Source organism: Rana temporaria, chromosome 9, assembly GCF_905171775.1.
Source record: "Rana temporaria chromosome 9, aRanTem1.1, whole genome shotgun sequence".
In the NCBI taxonomy this organism is placed as follows: Eukaryota; Metazoa; Chordata; class Amphibia; order Anura; family Ranidae; genus Rana; species Rana temporaria.
Window position 1 is genome coordinate 165170848 of NC_053497.1, and position 21612 is coordinate 165192459.

General features: G+C 44.7%; 1 protein-coding gene across 1 annotated transcript in view; it reads left to right on the forward strand.

Moving 5' to 3' along the window:
• The window catches only part of LOC120914281 (gastrula zinc finger protein XlCGF26.1-like), a 28275-nt gene extending 26165 nt beyond the window's left edge, over positions 1-2110 (forward strand). The window contains exon 5 of the mRNA XM_040324906.1: positions 201-2110. Within this exon, the coding sequence (XP_040180840.1) occupies positions 201-1246 (1046 nt within the window). The 3' untranslated portion in view covers positions 1247-2110. The remainder of the gene's footprint in view (positions 1-200) is intronic.
• The last annotated feature ends 19502 nt before the right edge of the window (positions 2111-21612 follow it).

Sequence of the window (21612 nt, forward strand, 5' to 3'; positions counted from 1 at the left end):
ACCCTAGTTCTTTGTCAGTGGGCAAATGTACAAAATCAGCAGGGGATCAAATACTTTCCCCCCCCCCCCCCTCACTGTAACCAATACAGAAAGTAGAAAATGGGTAACAAACAGAAAATCACTATATGAATCAAAATATTATCACCTCTACTCAGTGGTTAAACTGCCCATTATAAGATTTATTTTTCTGTTTTATACAGACTGGTTCATGGAAGATGTCATCACCCCAGTACAAACCGGCTGTGGTCCTTCGGGAGAGTCCAAAGTAAACGTCTGGTGTGTAAAGAGGGTCATGGTCAACCAGACTACCGATGATGGAAGCAGTGGCACGGCATCTCCTCACCAGACTGATCAAAAAGAAACCAAACCTTCCCTGCAGAAGAAATCTGATAATCAGGCGGTAGATTGCTCTACCACCGATGATAAAAAGCCTGTTATGGAAATATTGAAGCAGCCTACAGGTCAGGGAACCCCGGTCAACATTTCTGGGGACCGCCCACCTGCAATCAAGCCAGAGTTGTATGTTTGTGCTGATTGCGGTGAATGTTTTCGGGAACAAAATGACCTGGATGAGCACATTGTGCATCACAATGAGGAGAAGCTGCAGGTGTGCGCTGTGTGCGGACATTTTTTTAACTCTCAGTCCGCTTTGGTAAATCATATGAAAATACACAATGTTGAAGCTTCCTGGGAGTGCTCTGAATGCGGCAAATCATTTGGCACCAAGTCTCGCTTGGACCGTCATAAAACCATCCACGTGAAAGACCAGCCCATTCCTTGTCCGCAGTGCGGAAAATTATTCAGGAAGCGGGAAAACTACGAGATGCATCTTCGCATGCACGCTGGGGAGGTCCTGTACCCCTGCACGGAATGCGAGAAATTGTTTCCCATAAAGGCCACCTGCGACCGGCACATCAGGAGCCACACCATGGAGAGGCCCCACGTGTGCCGGCAGTGCGGCAAGTGCTTCCTATACAACGGCTGCCTAATGCGGCACCTCCGCACTCACACCGGAGAACGCCCCTTTCCCTGCCCTGAGTGCGGCAAATGCTTTCGGCAAAGCTCAGCTCTCACCCGCCATCTGAAAACGCACTCTGGGGAAAAACCCTTCGATTGCCCAGAATGTGGCAAATGTTTCGCCAATGAATTTGATGTCGTTCGACATAGAGAAACACACCGCAACGAAGGAGAGATCGTACAGTGCGTGGCAGAGAATGATGACCTACCAACGTACATTATCTTGTGACGAATCAGGGACTTTCTGTGTAGCAGGTTGTAAATCAGTGGTCCCTAATCAGTTGCTTGTGACCCCATGTGATCCTCAGCTACTTTTCACGTTGTTTTCTATTGTTGGCAGAGGTTCAGTGTCTGTATTTACCTGATAATGAGATGTGCAAATAGTCTCATTGCACGTTAGGCGAAACAGGTATGTCTAAAAATTTCTGGGTGACTCGCTGTTTATCACTGCAGCTTTTCAACACTTCTTGCTGTGTCGGTGTGTCCCCGCTGTGCAGTCTGGTTCTCCTGCCTCCCCCACACCCAGAAGTGATGGATAGCAGTGTGACACGGAGCTGTGCTGTAACACACTACAGACCGGAAATGGGAGTAATAATGCTAATGGGGTCGCTGAAAAAGAAATCATTACATTTTTTTTTTAAAGCTTTTAAATCACAGAAATTCCAATACAGTTTCAATAGAACAATATTTTTATAGTGAAAACTTTATGGCTCATTCATAAACTTTTTCTGTGCCCCCCCCCCCAGAAATATTAATTAATGGAGCTCTTTGACACCAAATGCAGCTTCTAATCATATTCGCTGAATGGGATCTTTTTACACTGGATTTAAAAACACATTTAGAGCGCAAATGCTGCAAAGCGAGCTAAAGGCTTACATATGCTGTGGATAGGTTTTTATGGCTTATGGGGCTTTTATTGCTCTAGCAAACGCACTTGCAAATATTAAGATATTTAGGAGTTGGGTGTGGGTAGTCCTTCTGAGGTTGTCGTAGCTAGAAGGCCCTAAAGACTTGAGTCGGGCTACGTTCACATCCGTGCCAGAAGGCTAGGTGGGTTTGACTTTCATCTCTAATAAATGTATACTTGGAGTTCTTTTGAAGTGCAGTATGAATTTTTTCTCTCAGAAGCCTTCTCTGATGGGGTATCCATGCCTGTAATTTTAAACGCATGGACCTGGAGGATTCACCGTCAGAGAATGTTTGCTAAATGTTAGATTCGTTGCTCAAGACCCCTTTCACAGGGGAGGACCGATTGGTTCCGCCTGTCAGTCTTTCAGGCAAACCCAATCTGACCATTCTTTACCCTCTTTGGAGCGGCGGATGTCAACGGACAGGTGTCAATTTTACACCCGCTTGCATTCGATCTGATCAGATCCGCTGAAAACGGCTGGATAGGAATCCATTCACCATCAGTTTAGCACAGTGTGCCCCAACAGGTCATGTTTTCAGGATTTCCCTCAGATGAAATGGCTGTGGTAATTACTAAGGCAGTTAAACTGATCATATCACCTGTGCAAAATAATGGAAAGCCTGAAAACATGACCAGCTGGGGCACCTTGAGGACTGGAGATCAGAATTCCTGGTCTCGGATCGGATGACAGTCGGATTTAAATGGAGGGGCGATCAGTTTTCAGCCGACCGACCATAGAGGACAGCAGGCTGTGCCCGTGTCCTCTGTATAAGTGAGCAGATACGGACCTGTCATCCACCAGCGGGGGGGGTTGATTTGTCTGCTGACCCTCCACAGGCGGGGTCCGCCAGTGTGAAGGGGGCCTTGGGACAGAAATGGGAGTAACACTATTTAAAATACAAAAGAAGTTCAGGGCCTTGTCTCACTATCTCGGCGCTACGGTCTATACAGACTTATTACAACAGATTAAACACTATTTAAAGCCTAGGTTTAGGTCCAGTTTATTTTCTTTTCAGGAGGATCTTCAGTCCCCCCCCCCCCCCCTAAAATTAAAAGTCAGTAGTCTGAATACTGTAGTTGCTGACTTTTAATACAAGGATACCTTCCTGTTTGGGGATTCAATGCTGAATGCCGGCTGTGACGTCTTGTGGCTTCATAGTCTACTTCCTACTGTGCATGCGCATGCCACACTGCGCTTTTTGAATGGCCCTGCAGATTTCTGGGAACTGATGTGTCCCAGAAAGCTTTGGGCTAAGGAGGGGGAACTTGTGTCCAAAAGTGTTAGAGGAGAAGGTGAAGCAGTAGAAAGGTGGAGCTTCCTCTTACGTGCAGTTATACGAGCTGAAATGGTGGTGTCATTAGCATTGTATTGACGTGCCTAGCAGCTTGCATATGGCAGTGTGAACTGCCTTGCGAGTCAGGTGCGATGCAGTGGATTCACTGGGTTCCCGCATTGCACAAGTGTGAACCGGGACTTAAAGGGGTTGTAAAGTTAAATTTTTATATTTACCTCCACTGTGCAGCTCGTTTTGCACAGAGTGTCCCCGAACCTGGTCTTCTGGGGTCCCTCGGCGGCTGTCTCTGCTCCTCCACGCAAGAACTCAACACCTTCATGCGAGCGATGGAGTGGAATGCATGCCCTCCCATTTTTTTTTTTTTTTTTATCGGATTGGAGGTAGGCAGGTGTAAACTGACACAAGTCTGTTTACATGTTTGACTCCATAGAGGTAGATGGAGGGTCTGATCGGGTCTGCCTGAAAACAGAGACGAACCCGATCAGACCGAACGCGTGAAAGGGGCCCAATTCTTTTTCCAGGCTACAAAGGAAGAGCAAGAACTGGAAGTACAGTTATCATTTACACCGGAAAATATATAATTAATAATGAGCCCTAATAAATGTCGAGGAATCAAACAGGATTTTAAATAAAAACTTCTGCAGGCTTATAACTGGAACATTTATGTTATAAATATGAAAAATACACAGAAATACAGTCCTGATCAAAGACCACTTGAAAAATGGCAAAAAATCATATTTTACATTGTTGGATCTTAACAAGGTTCCAAGTAGAGCTTCAACATGCAACAAGAAGAAATGAGAGTGAGACAAAACATTTTTTGAGCATTCAATTTAATGAAAACAACGAATAAACTGAAACATGCTGTTTTTCAGCTGATCAAAAGTTTAGGACCACACCTCCAAAAAAAAAACTAAACCCCCCCAAAACAGAAATCCAACTTCCAAACATGAACTCGGTAATGAGTAGCTCCGCCGTTATTGTTGATCACTTCAAAAATTTGTTTCGGCATGCTTAAAGCCTCGCGTTTCCATGAGGTGAGTGGGAAAATTTCTCCAAGTGTTGAAGACAGCCGCACGAAGGCCATCTATTGTCTGGAACTGTTGTCCATTTTTGTAAACTTCCCTTGCCATCCATCCCCAAAGGTTCTCAACTGGATTTAGATCAGGGGAACACGCAGGATGGACCAAAAGAGTGATGTTCTTCTCCTGGAAGAAGTCCCTTGTGCATTGTGTACTGTAGCGTTGTCCTGTTGAAAAACCCAGTCATTACCACACAGACGAGGACCCTCAGTCATGAGGAATGCTCTCTGCAACATCTGGACATAGCCAGCGGCCGTTTGACGCCCCTGCACTTCCTGAAGCTCCATTGTTCCACTGAAGGAAAAAGCACCCCAGACCATTATGGCGCCCCCTCCACTGTGGCGCGTAGAAAACATCTCAGGTGGGATCTGCTTGTCATGCCAGTAACGTTGGAAACCATCACAACCATCAAGGTTAAATTTTTTCTCATCAGAGAATAAAACTTTCTTCCACCTTTGAATGTCCCATGTTTGGTGCTCTCTTGCAAAGTCCAAACGAGCAGCTCTGTGGCGTTCAAGGAGATGAGGTTTTTGAAGACGTTTTTTTTTTTTAGAAGCCCTTTAGTCTCAGATGCCGTCTGATGGTTATGGGGCTGCAGTCAGCACCAGTAAGGGCCTTAATTTGGGTCGAGGATCGTCCAGTGTCTTGACGGACAGCCATTTGGATCCTCCGGCTCAGTGCTGGTGGAATTTTTTTGGGTCTTCCACTTGACTTTTTTGTTCCATAACCCTCAGGATCATTTAAGAAATTCCAAATGACTGTCTTACTGCGTCCCACCTCAGCAGCGATGGTGCGCTGTGAGAGACCCTGCTTATGCAGTTCAGCAACGTTCATAATCGACCACGTTCAAAAAGGGAGAGTTTTTTTGCCTTTGCCATCACAACGTGTGACTACCTGACAGAAAATGACAATGAATCCACATCTTTGCACAGATTTGGCCTTTTAAAGGAATGTGGTCCTAAACTTTTGATGAGCTGAAAAACAGCCTGTTTCAGTTTAATCGTTATTTTCAATTAATTGAATGCTCAAAAAATGTTTTGTCTCACTCTCATTTCTTCTTGTTGCATGTTGAAGCTCTACTTGGAACCTTGTTAAGATCCAACAATATAAAATATGATTTTTTGCCATTTTTCAAGTGATCTTAAACTTTTGATCAGGACTGTATTAGTCGGTGGGAAATAAAAAAAAAAAAAAAGTAATTTGCTGTTAGTAAGCCAGTAAGAGAAAATTCTGACCATAGTGTAGTGAAAACATCCAACCTTTTAGTGTAGTGAAAAATGACTATTGTTTAAGATAAAATTTGTTGATAAACGCTGGTATAAGTACACAAATGAATTTTCCGAAATGCCCTGCGCCTCAATTCTTACACCCAGAATGGGAGGGGCCATCAAGTCTGTGTCATTGCTTGGAGTTTGCTCAGAAGGCGAACTCAAGGGTGATGACCTCATCAAGCACGCTCAGGTTCCTTCATTGTCCAATCACCAGACATGGGACAAGGTCATTGATTATTTTATTTTTTTACACATAGAGGTGTCTGGATTGCATCCTTTTGGCATATAAAATGGTTTTCATGTATGCTTACCAAAGTTTTAAAGCTGAAATCTAAAAACATGTGATCTCTACTGTGTATGTTTGCCAGCATGCTGGATAATGTGCGCAAATGAGTTTCCCCGGCATTGTCTACAAACAGCTGAAACGTGCACCCTGTGCGTTTTTAATGATGATTTGAATGAAAGTTGTTGATTATTTTACCCAAATAGCAATGCACTCTCTATAAAGGAGGGTTCATATATAGGAATGTTTTTAAAGTAGGTTTTCGGAGTGCCTTTTACCCCATTTACTGTGGTTAGGAGAACCTGTCTAGTCGACAAACAAATCAAAATGGTGGTTCACCTGTATTAGAAGAGGTGGAATACTTGCCTCTCCAGCGACCTGTGCCTCATACATCTCTTCAGTTCCATTACTGCAGCCTCTGTTCGTTTCTTTACCATACAACACTTTAAAGTGGTTGTAAACCCACAATAAAAAATTATGAAAAAAAACAAACCTGCAAGACAAAGGCATAATGATCTAGGATGCATAGCATACTAGCTCATTATGAAATACTCGCCTTAGATCAGTGATGGCAAACCTTGGCACCCCAGATGTTTTGGAACTACATTTCCCATGATGCTCAGCTACACTGCAGAGTGCATGAGCATCATGGGAAATGTAGTTCCAAAACATCTGGTTCACCATCACTGCCTTAGATCAAAGCCGCTAGCGGTCCCTGTACACAGCGCCTGCCGGCGACTTTGCTCCCAGAGTTACTTCCGGGTATCTACGCTGTGATTGGCTGGTGCCGCGATTACGTCACTCCCGTGCATGCGCGTGGTAGCCACCGGTAACGGCACATTAGCTGAAGCAACAGCACAGACATGCAATTGCTTCAGTGCGCATGTGCCGATGTCAGCACATGCTGATACAGGGGATATCTCCTAAACCGTGCAGGCGATATCCAGGGTAGCTACAGGTAAGCCTATATACCTGTAGCAAAAAGTTGTCTGTAAAAAGCTCTTCACTGCATCTGAGCGCCACAAACCAAAAACTATTTAAATAATTTGTATTGTTCAAAGCAAACTCCCCCATCCATTTATGTCTCAATGCTTTTATTTTGTTGAAAAATCTTTCTGAAAAATGCCCCCTCCTAGCATTTCTGGCCGTGTCCATCTTGAGTAAGAGCAAGCGACTCATGTAGCATTTACTTCCTAGAATTCATCTGCCCTTAGCTTAGGCATGCATGCAGAAGGTTGGGTTAACCACTTTAGCCCCGGGCCTGTTTTTCAGAGTCGGTGTTTATGAGACAAAACCATTTTTTTTGCTAGAAAATTACTTAAAACCCCCAAACATTATATATATATTTTTTTCTAACACCCTAGAGAATAAAATGGCAGTCATTGCAATACTTTTTGTCACACCGTATTTGCGCAGCGGTCTTACAAGCACACTTTTTTTGGAAAAAATTCACTTTTTTAAATTAAAAAATAAGACAACAATAAATTTGGCCCAATTTTTTTATATATTATGAAAGATAATGTTACGCCGAGTAAAATGATACCCAACATGTCACGCTTAAAAATTGCGCCCGCTCGTGGCATGGCGTCAAACTTTTACCCTTAAAAATCTTGATAGGCGACGTTTAAAAAATTCTACAGGTTGCATTTTTTGAGTTACAGAGTAGGCCTAGGGCTAGAATTATTGCTCTCGCTCTAACGATCGCGGCGATACCTCACTTGTGCGGTTTGAATACCGTTTTCATATGCGGGCGCTACTCACGTATACGCTCGCTTCTACGCGCGAGCTCGTCGGGACGGGGCGCTTTAAAAATTTTTTTTGGGGGTTTTCGCATTTATTTTTATTTATTTTAAAATTTTTAACACTGAAAAAAATAAATAAAAAAATGATCACTTTTATTCCTATTACAAGGAATGTAAACATCCCTTGTAATAGAAAAAAGCATGACAGGTCCACTTAAATATGAGATCTGGGGGCAAAACGACCTCAGATCTCATATTTAGGCTTAAATGCAAAAAAAAAGAAAAAATTTGGAAATGTCATTTTTTCAAATGACAAAAAAAAAATGTTTCTTTAAGAGGCTGGGCGGGACTGACGTTTTGACGTCACTTCCGCCCAGCAGAGCTATGGGGACGGGCGAAGGAGATTTTTCCTTCAGTCTCGTCCCCGCTCAGCTAGCTAACGGTCGCGATCCCCTCCGCCGCTACAGACGGCTGCGGAGGGCGCGGGAGGGGGGGGGCCTCTCCTGCCACCGATAACGGCGATCTCGCGGCGAATCCGACGCGGAGACCGCCATTATCGTTTACACGGCCGCCCACAGAAGAGATGAATATCTCGATTGTGGCAGCAGCTGCTGCCGTTACCGAGATATCCATCTTTAAAAAGAGGACGTACATCGTCGTGCGCAGGTCTGGAAGTGGTTAATTAACTAAAGCTGGAGAGTGCAAAAACGGTGCAGCACTGCATGGTAGCCAATCGGCTTCTAACTTCAGCTTGTTCAATTAGGTTTAGACCAAAAAATACTGGAAGCTGATTGGTTGCCATGTACAGTTGCACCAGATTTTGCGCACTCCAGTTTTAGTAAATGAACCGCACTGTGAGCTGAGGAAACCCCTCCCCTCCTGAAGACTCCTGGGATGTATGACATAATTTGCCTAGGCAAGAAACCATAAAGTATCTGAAGAAATGTAAAAAAAAAAGTTTAAAACAAGTAAATATGATCTACTTTTTCGCGTAGATTTACTGGCAGCATAAGGATTTCAAAGAAATAAAACATGTTTGGGATAGTGAAGTTCCACTTTGGGGGTCTCCTGCCTCCTGCTGTGGTTCAATCGTATGACCCCTTTTGTTGATGGGAAGTCCTGTAGTAATGTAGGGGTCAATAGAAGGAATTACAGCATGTGGCAGGGGATTTAAGCGTCTGACACTCCCAGAAGTGTCAAATGACTGAGAGCCTGATCAAGACTGCTGTACTGGAACTGAGAAGAGCTACAAGACACAGGACACCGGATTAGTAAATACGATACCTCTTCTATTGCAAGGAAATGGCATTTTGATCTGTTTAGATTAGGGGTCTCAAACTGGTAGCCCCCAGCTGTTGCAGAACTACAAGTCCCATCATGCCTCTGCCTGTGGGAGTTATGCTTGTAACTGTCAGCCTTGCAATGCCTTATGGGACTTGTAGTTTTGCAACCAGCTGGCGGGCCGCCAGTTTGAGACCCCTGGTTTGGAGACCTGACAGGGTCTATTTAAACACAATTTGGCAAATCCTGATAGTGATTCACAAGCTACCCCGAGTTGGGGACCTCTGATGTAAATTATTGACTGAAAATGACAGCTTTTTTTGTAAAAGGTTTTAAATATTTTGAATTTGAAATAGTAACAGAGTAGTTTTTATGAATTTCTTTGCTTTTTTAAAGAGCTAGTATTAAATGATATGTAAGTGTAGCTAATGACAGATTTTATATACATGTGTATTTGTATATACATTTCATGTTGCTTGTTGGCCCCCCTGGGACTGTATAGAACAAGCTGTGTCTATGGAATGCTAGTCCTGCTCAGTACATAATGATGATAATAAAGTAGCATTCTGTAAATACAGACAGGGAATCCTTTAACAAGCAGCAGGTAGGCATTCTCCCCAGAAACGGTGGATACCTCAGGAGTCTGTACAGGCATATGGAGCAAGGCAAGTAATAAATACTTATTTACCTTCTGTATTTTACTGTCCGAGTTTATTTTCTCCAATAGATCAGAATCTGTAGTGTGTTTTTTTTTTTTTTTTTAAATATCTTATTCGGTTATGTTTTTACAAGGTGTTATCTACTTTTTGCCACAAATGCCAGTGTTAAAGCGGTAGTAAACCTGCACAAAAAAGAAAAAAAAAAAACATGCAAGGCAAAGGCATAATGAGCTAGTATGCAGCGCATACTAGCTCATTATGAAATACTTACCTCAGAACGAAGCCCCCGTATCGGAGCCCGGTCCACGCCTAGAGAGCCGACATCTTGACCTTGGCATGTCTTCCGGGTTCACGGCTCCGACACTGTGAGTGGCCGGAGCCTCGATGACGTCACTCCCGCGCAGGAGTTTTCTTGCCAGCAAGGTCTGGCAATGCTGCCAGACCTTAAGCTGGGGGAGTTCAGAGCGCATGCACCGCTGACGTCAGCGGCTGCATGCATAGGGAATATCTCCTAAACCGTACAGGTTTAGAAGATATTAATTTTACCTACAGATAAGCCTTTTTATAGGCTTACCTGTAGGTAAAAGTGTAAAATTTGGGTATGCAACCACTTTAAGAGCTACCTCTTTCCTTTGAAACAGTTGGCCTAATGCCTGAATTAGTCAGACCAATAAGCTACTGAGCAGTGTTTCCCCTCCTCCCCTGCCTGACACTTCTGTCTGTGGATCAATACAGGGTCTGTTTTAAGCATTTGAAAGATAATGCAATTTTCTTTCCTTCCACCATGGGTCAGTCCAACTTTTTTCAAGCTGCCTATAGGCCCTTGGGAGCAATTTTTCAAACTAAGAAAATTGCTCAATTCCCCCCGCAGTGCTATTGGGTTCTGCTGGTGTAGAGCCCTCCCCTGCCAGCAGAAGAAAATGACTGCTACTGGCAGCTATAGTTGCTGGCAGTGATTGCATGGGGAAGAAAAACAAATCAATAGATCGACTTCAGTACAACCAGCCTGCTCATAGAATGATTGTATCTTGGCCAATGCCTGCTAAACCAGCCAAGACTCAATCCATCTATGGCCAGCATTAGTCATGTACACAGATCGTTTTTTGTTTTTTTCTGACTTGAACAATGGGTAGAAAAGAACACTGCTTCTATCAATGCTGATATGAAGATAATTGCATCCCTCCTCCTATACCTTCTGACACCATTTGTTCTACAGAACCTTTTAAAGTACATCATAACACAATCAAAAAATTCCCCCAAAAATCTAACATGTTAATGTAATTTCAACATTTGTTTTCAATAATTTTAAATATTTAGCATTTGCTAAATTATACCCAATTATGATCCTGCCATGAAGTTCCATGTTCAGGCACTTCTTGTTTTGAGATGACTACTGTACTTCTATGTTGTCACCTGCACCCCTGGTGGAGACTATCAAGTAGCTGTGCAGAGACATTGCACAACCATGCTCCACTGTAGTTGCGATCAGCAAGCTAAAGTGTAATCAATACTGGAGCAAGTTGATTTAGACAGGAAGGAGCTAATTAAGGCTAAAAGGGATCAGGTGCACCATGATGTAAAAAAAAAATGAGTAAAGCCAGTATTCTTCTTTTTTCTTTTTTCTTTTTTTGTTTGTGTGCTTGAAATATAGTGCTTTAACAACCTACAGGCTCATTCTCACCATCTAAATTTGGTTGCGTTGCTCAACACAAATTAGCGTGCAATGCGAAAAAATTAGACCAGTTTAATTTTTGCTCAGTCAGAGATATAATAGGTACATCTCTATTTCAGCTTCTGCTTTGGAAAGTGAACCTTGACTAAGCACAATGCCCATAAACCATAAAATGCATGTTGGCGCTCGTGATTAGCCCGTGTTGTGGACACGCCTTTAATCTTGTCTAGATCAATGCTTCTCAACCTATTTTTCAGTCAAGGTACCCTTTAAAAAGTCTGGACAGTCTTGAGGCACCCTATTCCAAAATTATTCTAAAGCCTCATACACACGATCGGACTTTCATCGGATTTTGGTCCGAATGGGCGTTGGCTGGAAACTTGGTATGCATACACACGGCAGGACTTTTTCAGCCAACTTTCACCAATTCATGTGATTTTTCAGCTCTTTACCACCAACCTTTGGGCAACTTCTGCTATTGTTGTCTGATCTTTAGCATTGGTTCTGAGCATGCGTGTTTGTACTTTGGATTACACACAATCGGATTCTCCTCCATCGAATATTTGTTAAAGTTTGAGAGCATTCACAGCCAACATTTGTTAGATGAAAAAGCGAAAACAATTGTCCGATGGAGCATACTCACGGTCGGATTGTCCGATCAAACTCGTCTGTTGGACCATTGTTGTCAAAAAGTCCAATCGTGTGTATGAGCCTTAATAGTTTTTACATAATGTAAGACACCCAATGTTAGAGATGATTTATTCTTCCAAAGCAAATACACTTGTACAAACTGACTAGTAGTCCAATGTTTCTTTTCTCCCTCCGTTTTTTCTCCCCATCACTCAGCAAATGTGACCCCAATGCTGATGGAGAGGGGCAGGGGAGGGACAAATAAGGATGCCATACAGGTGACTGACATCCTCCTTATCAACCGCTTGATGCCTTTGGTTGTTGGGACACTGGCAGCTAGAAGGTTGTAAGGGTGCACAATGAAAACATGTGGCTTTGTGCAACTAAAAGGCAGGCTTCATCCATACCCCAGGTTGTATACAATTTTTGGGCAATTTAGGCATTTTGCCAAGGCACAACAAAGGAAACCTCAAGGCACCCTGGTTGAAAAAGGCTGGTCTAGATTGTGAACCAGTTAGATCATACAAGTCAGCAAGCTAAACACTGCTTCCAGTGGACAGGCATCTTGTAGTGCATATAAACACCTTCACCTTTCTATAAATCGTTCTACAAAATAGGTGCTGGCGGAGCACTGGCTTCAAAGGAAAGTATGATCTGGTGTAACCCCCATTAAGAGGCAGCTCCATTTTAAACAGGGCAACCCTAATGGGTCCCCTAAACAATCCAAAGAAAGTGTTAGTGTGAACTCAGCCTATGTGTGGCCGTGGGGCACAACAGGGGGTCCGGTGCATCCCCGTTCACCATTTCAGGTCCGAATTTTTGCCTGAGTTTGGACCAGAAGCGGAAAGCCAAAGACACGCAGGATCCTTCTGCAGTGCGCTATGCGGCCACCCCAGAGATGTGTGAAGTGGCTCCATTGAGAGCCGGTCACACTCTCCTGTCATGTGAATTGAATGCCGGGAACCCGCATTCAATTCACATAGGTGTGAACCCAGCCTAAAGGATCATAGTGCTAAGTCTATGAATAGTCCAAGATAGACTGCTTAATCTAGGTAAAAGATCACTAGGTAAAGCCAATAAGTTTTGGAGGGTCACAACTATCCCTTCCTCAGGGTGTGTGCTGGCGGTGATGAAAGGAAATACTAGATAAGGATGCCCGTAGAGACACCAGGTTGTCAGTCTGGTACTCATACTGTTGCCATTATAATCCTTATCGTTGTCTAGAACTTCCTACTATTACTGACAGTATATGCCCTGACAAAGGGGGGTTGTTAACCCTGAAATGTGTTGGCTTTACCTACTGATTTAAAAAAAAAAAAAATCATCTAGATTTATCTGTACGGGAATATGTATAGACTTTTGGGTGCTCTTATCCTTTACGCTTTCTGTCATTCATTCTGTGAGGTCGGGAAGTAATGTATTTGCAGTATACCGAATACCATGTTCTCAAATTTTCCAGATTCTTTAAGTCCATTGCCATTCTGCAGTTCATTAAAAGCACCTCAGTAGTCAATAGAAGAGCCCCGACTAGTTATGGAGCTGTAATAAAAATATATATATACACGCAGTTAACATTAGTCATATGACTGCTATTCAGCGATTCTTAGATCAATTTTAACATTTAACATCCACTTTTAGTTTATTCAAAATGAAAGCTACTAGCTTGATCACACACTAAAAAAAAAGATTATAAAGAGCTCCAAGGAAAACGTTTGTTCACTGAGTACAATAGATTATTATTTCACTTTAAATGTGAATACATACAGTATAAATGTTAACATGTTGGGTAAAACTATCTTTATTATTGCGTCGTTCACCTTGATCAGTCCTCCTCCTTATTGAGGGAGTTCTTGATGTAATGGTGCACCTTCCCAATGGTCTTTTGGAGAAAACTGGCATTTGTTTAGCCGTTCCTATACTGGTATCTTGTAAACTACACAAATATTGCTGTTACTTACCACTATTGTTTCATCTTATCGTTGCTTTAATGTGATATATGATCAACATGTATTAAATATTTTTATGTACCTGTGGGTGTTGGTTTATCCCAGGCTAGGCTATTTCTGTACAATTGCCTTTTACATCTAATGATTCTCAGGAAATAAGCTATTCCTTTTACTTTGTTGGCTTCATGTTTCTAAATAAACCTCTTTACAATACATTTTAATATGTTGGGAAAAAAAATAAAAAATTTGAATTGAACCAATAACGTAGTAGCCAATACTATGCATAATAGAATCAAGATCAGGAATTCATCCTAAAAGCCCAACTCCGGGAAACTTCAAAATTCTTCCACTGGAAAGGTTTTCTTCTCATTTGGACCTAGGGGGCATAGGAAAGCTGATTTACTTACCTGATCCTCCACTAGACAGGTCCCTACAGAATTATCTTTACCATCTAAGGTCTTGGCCTCATCAAGACTGATGCAAGGTGCATAGCTCTTCATTTGATGTAAGGATGCCAAGGGACAGTCTAAGGCCAGAGCATGGAGGTGGGACATCAGCCAGGGGAAGGTATCATTGGTTTCACCACAACCCCCCATCATGTGTAACCTAACTGCACATATTGCAAGTTTTTTTTTTTTTTTAAAGGACAGCTCTATCATTATTGAAGTTGTTTTTGAATACATTTGCTCTCCCCCCCCCAGCCTAGGATCTAGCCTTCCTCCCTGATCCAGCTGTAGTGATGACTCCCTAGGAAACTGCTTAAATATTTGGATTTTCTCACCTATTCCATGACTCCCTGCCCTATATCTGGATCCAACAGTGCACTGACAAACCTCTGGCAAAAATCGGGCTCTGGTCACTATCGTCTTTATACCATTTATTGCAGTACTACAACTGGACAATAGAGCTTAGGGGTGCAGAATACACAAAGTACTAAATTGCAAAACATATGCTGCAATCAACTATTCCGGCTTAAGGCTGGGTTCACACTACTGTAACACCACATGTGATGTCTGTGCGATGTGAATTCAGACATACTGATTGGCTGAATTTGCATCGCATTTGGACAAAAATGGTGCAGGAAAAGGAGAGATTCCGAAAAAGGTAATTAATATTTTCCGTCACAAGCTAGGAAAATCTCGAATTATATGAAGACAGGAGGCGAGTATCTTATGCATTATCTTTCTTTAATAATGCCCATAGCAGAAATACAGTAAACATTTATTGTAACTTAAAAAATTCAAAGAACTACCCTTCCCAGCAGTCCCTGGGCCAGTGTAGCCCCTCCCAGACCGTAGCCTATATAAGGGACTGTCTGAGGTAACCTATTCCTCTTTCTTCATACGAATTAGTGTAAACAGGAACCGAAAGTCCAATTAGACATCTCCGCGGCTGCCGGGAACCTTCCGACTGAAACACAACATCCGAATCTGGAGGAAACAAAAGGACAAGGCCAACACGGACCAACTTCATCCGGACCAGCTTCATCCCAACGGGGACTATAGGAAACCCAAACCATTCGGAGCCGACCGGTCAGTTGTCCTCAGGAACATGGACCAACGGATTCAGTCAACGGCATCCCGACTCCAGATCTGGAACGCAGTAGGAACCTCCATCTGCGGTGAACTAAACCCATGGATCGAAACGGACAGCAATCCCAACGGGGATAGTGAAAACGAACTCCCGGGGCGTACCAGCCTCCGACTTGCAGGGTGCGTGGTTCATCAGTCTAGAACGAGAGAGAGACAACCTCGTGACAGGGTTGGGTTGGGAGGGAAGATACTCGCCTCCTGTCTTCATATAATTAATATTTTCCGTCACAAGCTAGGAAAATCTCGAATTATACATCAGACAGGAGGCTCATATCTTATGCAAGTTCAAAGCTATAACAATGCATATGACCAATAACAATCAAAATAATCCACAACACTGACATAGATATGTGTACCTCCTGTTCAAAGCGGGATTGGCAGAAAAGCGGTCGCTGACAACAGTCCGCCGCTATAGTAAGTCACAGAGGAAACCGGGAAGAGAGGATTAACGTAGGAAACGAGGAGTTGAAAGACTTGCGAAGATCGCAGCGAGGCTGTCAAGGACATATAAGTCTGTAGACAGCGGACCACATACAGTTGTGGATGTGCGGGGAAGAACGGGTAGAAAACCGATCCAAGTACCGTCTGGTCCAACGCACGACGGAAAAAGACTTGAGTCTCTGAGGCGAGGAATGACGCCTGGATATGTCCAAAGCCTTGACGTCTGACCCACGATGATGGAAATCAGACACAAGAAGACAGTAAGCTCGAAAGACAGTAACCTCAAAACAGAGTGTCAACGTCCCCCAGCCCGAGAACATGATCATGACCTTGGAAAAATCCCAAGTGTGCTGGTACATTGGGCGATTTAAACTTAACGCCTTCAAAATTGACACACCAACGGATCCAAAGAGTCCGCCCGATAATTGGCTATTACAGACCCTGGCGCTTGAACGGGGTCGACCCGTCGTTGATCACACCAAGTAACCCAGAGTCCCCAGGTAGATCGAGATGCCGATCTAGTCCCGGGGCCCAGTCCAAGGCAGGGAATCCCTAGCTGTTCCCGAAAGGTCGTAGTCTGCGACCGGAACCCCGATACTAACCATGTGAGGAGAGGTAGGATGTGCTTCGTGAGTAGAGGGTGCAGATCCCCGTTCGGACCAGCGAGGAGGTGGGGGGAATGAGGAAACAACCTGGGGAGTTCCACCGTCATCCTCAGAAGGAGGGGAAACCATGGCTGCGTCGGCCACCACGGAGTGAACCGCACGACTGATGCCCTCCGGCTCGATAAGTGACGGAGGACCCTGAGGGTCACCGGGAACAGGGGAACGCGTAATGTGTCCCCTGTGACCACGTTTGGTGGAGGGCGTCCACATGGTGCGCCTCCGGATCCGGCCTCCGGTTGTAAGAGCGGGGAAACTGGTGGTTGATACGGGGAACGAACAGGTCCATAGAGAAGGATCCGCGAAGTGAGCGAGGATCAGGGACCCTGACCGGTGCGGTCGCCAATCGTTGGAATCGGTCAGGTAACGAGAATCCAATCTGCCACCCTATAGGGATAGTCTGTGGCATATCCCGCAATCGGGACGATGTTGCATTCCAGGCAGAAGTGCCCAAAGTCTTACTAGATCCGCTAGGATTCTGGATCAGGGGCCCACCAAGCGATCGACGTACCGGAGGCGTTGCTGCTGCAGGTGATGCCAACGGCTACGGCTCTGCTACCCCCGAGATGGCAGAGGGTATAGGTGGAGACCACGCGGGTGGTCCTAACAGTGATGCTAATCCCCCCTGTGAAGAGGAGATGGAGGTGAGTGGAGATGCGGAGCAACCCCAGGACTTGTCGGAAAGAGTGGAAGTGGTTATTGAGAGGGCTGAGCAGGTGTCCAGTCCAGCATGTAGCCCGAGTGTGGCGACAGTCTTGATTGGAGACATTTCCTCTAGTGAGGAGGAAATGGAGGATGAGGATGGTGATGAGGACGACGGTGAGGACGGCGGTGAGGAGGATGGTAGCGACGAAAGCTTGGAGTGCGGGCAGCGTGTGATGTATACCCCCGGTTCAGAGACTCAGGTTGCTGGGAAACGGACTCGGGTTGAGAAGGTGGAGAGTGGGGAGGAGGGCTCTCTGCATATTGCTTCCCCTGGGGCCTCTGGAGAAGAGGTCGCTAGTTCACCAAGGCTAAGAAGGAGTCGTAGAGTGAGACAGGAAAAGGCTGGTCTACAGAAGGATTAATGTTTTTGTTTATGATGGCTGATTTTTCTTTATTTTTGATCATGGCCCTTATTGTGGCGTCCCTGAACGTTAGGAGCCTGAAAGCCGGTGTCAGGAGGGCTTTAGTGATGGATTTCTTAGGATCTGTGAAAGCAGACATTATTTGCTTACAGGAGTGCGGTGTGGAGGACCTGTATGGCATCTCGGAGTGGGGGAAGGGGGTGGCTGTGTGGGCACCCTGCTGTGAGTCCAGAGCAGAAGGAGTAGGGGTGCTTTTGAAAAATGATGGAATTAAAGTTCTTTCATATGAGGAAATAGTGCCTGGAAGGTGCTTGGCGGTAATGTTGGAATATGAAAACGAAAAGTTACGGTTATTTAACTGTTATGCACCAGCGGATAAAAGAGGTCGGAAGGTTTTTTTGGATACGTTGAAGCTGCAGTTACCGGGTAGAGTGCCAACTATTGTCACCGGGGACTTTAACTGTGTGAGAAAGGGGTGTGACAGGCACGGAACCAGTGAGGGAGGAGGGGTGGATGTGACTTCCCGTCTCTTAAATGAGCTAATAGAAGACTTTAGGCTTAAGGATGTTGCGGTGGTGGTGGAAGGGGAGCAGGCGGCACATACGTATTTTTCGGATAAGGGGACTGTATCCTCACGGATTGACTTGCTGTTGGTGTCTGAATTTGTGAGAATTGAGGCATACGAGACGATTCCGATTCTTTTTTCGGATCACAAAATGTTGTGCTGCAAGTTGATGATGGGAGATGGAGTGAAGTTTGGTGATGGCTGGTGGAAGTTAAATGTGACAGTACTGGAGGATGAGGAGGTGTGTGGTAAATGCAATACTTACCTAGAAGAGCTGGTGGAACAAAAGGGGAGGTTTGCAAATATTCTTGTATGGTGGGATTGGGCCAAAGTGTGCTTAGCTAATTTTTTGCAGAGAATATGTAGAATGAAAGCAGTGGAAAGAAAAGAGAAAGAGATGGCTGTGATAAAGAAGCTGCACTTCCTGTATAAATGTAAAAAGTTGGGTATTGACGTGGATGAAGATCTGAAAGATGTGAGAGAAACAAGGGATAAGCTCTTGAAAGAGAAAGGGAAGACTATTGTTTTTAATGCTAAAATTAAAGATTTGGAGGAGGGGGAGCAATGTTCAAGGTATTTCTTTAAAAAAGCCTTTTCCAGTAGAAAAGCTATGACCACAGTATTGGCAGGAGAGGAGGAGGTGAAGGGGGTAAGGTTGATGGAGGAGGTTTTTTCTTTCTACCAAAACCTGTATAAAGTGCAAGAGGGAGTGCAGGAGGAGGAACAGGAGGAATACTGCTGCGTGCTGGAGAAGTGTTTGGAGAAAGAAGAGGCGGAAGGGTTGCTGGACGAGGTTACCGAGCTGGAAGTAGAAAGTGTTTTAAAGAGGATGCACAAGAATAAGACTCCAGGGAAGGATGGTTTTCCAGTGGAACTGTATATTAAGCTTTGGCCAGTCCTGAAAGGGCACCTGACGGAAGTTGTCAGGTACTGTGTCTCCAAAGGGGAATTGTCTGCTACGATGAAGGAAGGGGCAATAACTTTGTTGTTCAAGAAGGGGGACCGGCGGGAAATTAAGAACTGGCGTCCGATTACATTACTGAACGTAGACTATAAAGTAGTGGCCAAGGTTTTAGCCAGTCGGCTTAGCCTGGTGGTACACAAATTAGTGGGTGAGGGCCAGGTCTGTGCTGTCCCAGGGCGGAGGATTTCGGACATTTTGATCCTACTACGAGATGTAGTTTCATATGCTCAGATGAACAATGTGCCAGTGGCCCTTATGGGGGTAGACCTGGAGAAGGCATATGACAGGGTGGCTCATTCCTTCCTGTTCAAAGTGCTGCAAAAAATGGGGATCCCAACACCCTTTTTGAAAACCCTGAGAGGATTGTATAATGGGGTGGTAAGCCAAGTTGTAGTTAATGGCAATCTGTCGGATTTTTTTCCAGTTATGGCTGGGGTTAGGCAGGGGTGCCCCTTGTCGCCCTTATTATTTATTTGTGCTATGGAACCACTTTTGCGACACGCACAGAGGGACAAGGTGATTAAGGGAATCTTCCTTCCAGGAAGTGGAGGAGAATGCATTAAATCGGTCTGCTATATGGACGATGTGACCTTTGTTTGTTCCTCTGAGGCCGACGCCCGGAGAGCAGAGTTGCACTTGAATTTGTTTGGTGGCGTGTCAGGGCTGAAAGTCAACTGGCAGAAGAGTCAGATTAGTATGCTGAGTGGATCCGGAGTTTTGAAGGAGGTGAGAGTGAAGGTGGTGGACTCGGTGGTGATCTTGGGGACGCAATTCGGGAGAAGTTTGTTGAGTCAAGCCAACGCGGAGAAGGCCATGGAGAAGGTCCGGAAGAAGGTGGATTTTTGGAGGTTACGAAAGTTGTCCTTTACAGGGAAGGTGCTGGTGGTTAAAGCAGTGATCCTCCCATTGCTGCTGTACTACAGTTTGGTTTTCCCTCCCAACGCAGGATGGATGCGGAAAATAGAGAGGGTGCTGTTTGTTTTTTTCTGGGGAAGCAAGATGGAAAGGGTGGGACGGAATACCGTGAGGAAGAGCCCTGAAGGTGGAGGCTGTGGGTTCCCTGATACCACAGCTTTTTTGAAGATGCACTTTTGGTTGGCGCATTATAAAGCCTTTATTGCGGGGGGCAAGACCGCCTGTTTAATGAGATATCTGGCTGGGTGGGCCCTTATAAAGTGGGGCTGGTGCGGGAAGGACCTGTTAAAGCCGGTGGCTTTAGTAACTTCACCTTTTTACTTGAAGTTGGTTTCTTTTTTTGACCTGAATGGACTTAAGGAGTTGAGCGAGAAGGCCATGGACAAAAATAGTCTGGTGAAGTGGATGCGGAGAGGGGAGGTAGTATCCAACATAAATGGTCTAGGGGCCAGATTAACGGAGGCTTGTTGGGGACGGTTCCTGCTAGGGGGTGCCTCGAACAGGCAGAAGGAAACTGCTTGGCTGGCATTCCACGGAGCTCTTTTAACAAAGACGTTTTTGAAAGATAGAGACTTGGCCAGGGACGAGATATGCCCTAGGGAAGGGTGTAATGACCGTGAATCGGTGGAACATGCCTTGTTCTATTGTTCCTTTGCTCAGGGAGTTAGGAGGAGGTTGGCGCCTTTTATGGAAGAGGTTTTGGGGGTCATAAGCTTGCAAAAGGTGGTTTGGTTTTTTGGTTTGGTGGAGGGGCGGAGGTCAACACAAAGGAAAATTTGGATCTTTTCTGCTATTGTGAAAGAAGTGATGTGGGATGTGAGGTGTTGGGAAGCGAGAAGAAAATTTGTGGCATCTGAGTCTGATTGTGTGAATATGATTTTGGCAAAGCTGTATGTGGTGATGTTGGTGGATAGGAGATGGATGGGCGTGGATGAAGCAAATGAGTATTGGGGGTGGAGTAGGTGGGAGAGGGGTGGAGGGTGGGGGTAGGGTGTTGCAGATATTGTATTTTAAAATGTATATTATGTGATTTTTTAAGTTAAAGTTGTTTTAGTAAAGTGAAGCTGTGCCCAGATGATGATTAAAGCAGAGTACATTGAAAGACCGTGTGCGGAAGGCTCTTGGTGAAGTATTTTGCTGAAAGCTTGGACTTGCTTGAGATCTGATGGGAAAAAAAAAAAAAAAAAATCTCCGATTGAAGAAGAAGGTCCTTCTGGATGGGTAATTTCCAGACCTGATTCTTTGCCATATTCAAGGCTAGCGGGAACCATGCCCTCCTGGGCCAAAATGGCAGGATTGCTATTGCCCTCACCTTCTCGTCCCGAATTTTCTGCAGCACTTTCGGGATCATCGGAATCGGGGGAAAGATATAGACGAAAAACTTCTTCCAGTTTATTGACAGAGCGTCTATCGCTAGCGGGTTCCCCACTCTGGATAGGGAGCAGAACTGGAGAAGCTTCTTGTTCCGAGAGTTGGCCATAGCATCCAAATCTGGCAGACCCCACATGGACGTGATCTTCCTGAAGACCAGAGGGTTCAGCTCCCACTCTCCCGGGCAGATCGAATTCCTGCTGAGCCAATCCGCTCTCACATTGTCCACTCCTCTGATGTGGATGGC